At 46.6% G+C, this 924-nt stretch overlaps 1 protein-coding gene across 1 annotated transcript; it reads left to right on the top strand.

Moving 5' to 3' along the window:
• Positions 1-295: 295 nt before the first annotated feature.
• PPTG_14202 (hypothetical protein) lies at positions 296-916 on the top strand (the record flags this gene model as incomplete). Its single annotated transcript, XM_008910743.1, has 3 exons — positions 296-323; positions 391-519; positions 582-916. The coding sequence occupies 3 exons, from the start codon at positions 296-298 to the stop codon at positions 914-916; spliced, it is 492 nt and encodes a 163-aa protein (XP_008908991.1).
• Positions 917-924: the final 8 nt, after the last annotated feature.

The following is a 924-nucleotide window of genomic DNA, read 5'->3' as shown; positions in this document are numbered from 1 at the left end:
TTTTTTAGAAATTCCAGAAAATTAGAAGACAAAGGTAAAGGATAGTGAAGGACTCATCATCATTGCGTATTAGAGGTTCGTTTTGACACCACTCATTCCATTTTCATTTCTGAAACCGCCGCCGACGACGCAGGCCTAGAAAATGGCGTTTTAAGCGCGTTGGCGTGAACTCAAGAAGCTTGGCTGGCAGTCAAAGATACCAATTGGTCTATCAAACGACCATACGTACTTCAAGCCGGGAAAGACGAAGACGGACGTGCCGAGCGTAGACTTCTTCGTGGGTGCAGAAGCACTGATGCAATATCTAGATAGAATTGACCTCCGTAGGTTCAAGTGGATGGGGTATACAGTGTTTCTATTATGTGCCTAACGTGTTTTCTGTATTATTAGAGGAGAAAAGGCGCGAGAAAACCGCGGAACGCGAGGGTGCTGCACATGAGGCACAACTTAAGGACACGCGTGAACCGGGTAACGACAGGAGGGTGGACGAAGCTAAAGAAGATGGACGAAAGTCAGAAGGTATTGCTCGATTAAAATGCGGTATACATGTTTTGAATCTAACGTTATATTGTATTATACAGTTCGTCCTGAGTCCACGATACCAAGTCGACCCGACTGCCCGACGCAAACATCTCTCATACCCACGTCACCGCACGTGATGGATAATGAGGCTCATGCCTCAAGCCCTTCTTCCAGTGCATCACCTCCACCCCAAACGCGTACATCAGGTGGTGTTGAGACCGAGACACTATCGCCTTTATGCCGAAACCTAGATGCTGAGTTGGAAGCTGTTGATAGCTCGTGTAGCGAGTATATGGTGTCAAACAGTGAGGCTATCGAGAATCGCGACCCGGTTGAAGTTGTGGCAGACGAGGAAACCAATGAGGATCTTTTAGATATGTTTGGTAGGATATGATGTATATA

This window comes from Phytophthora parasitica, assembly GCF_000247585.1.
Source record: "Phytophthora parasitica INRA-310 unplaced genomic scaffold supercont2.39, whole genome shotgun sequence".
Lineage (NCBI taxonomy): Eukaryota > Oomycota > Peronosporomycetes > Peronosporales > Peronosporaceae > Phytophthora > Phytophthora nicotianae.
Note: the sequence above shows the minus strand (reverse complement) of the source record. Positions and strands in the feature narration are given on the sequence as shown.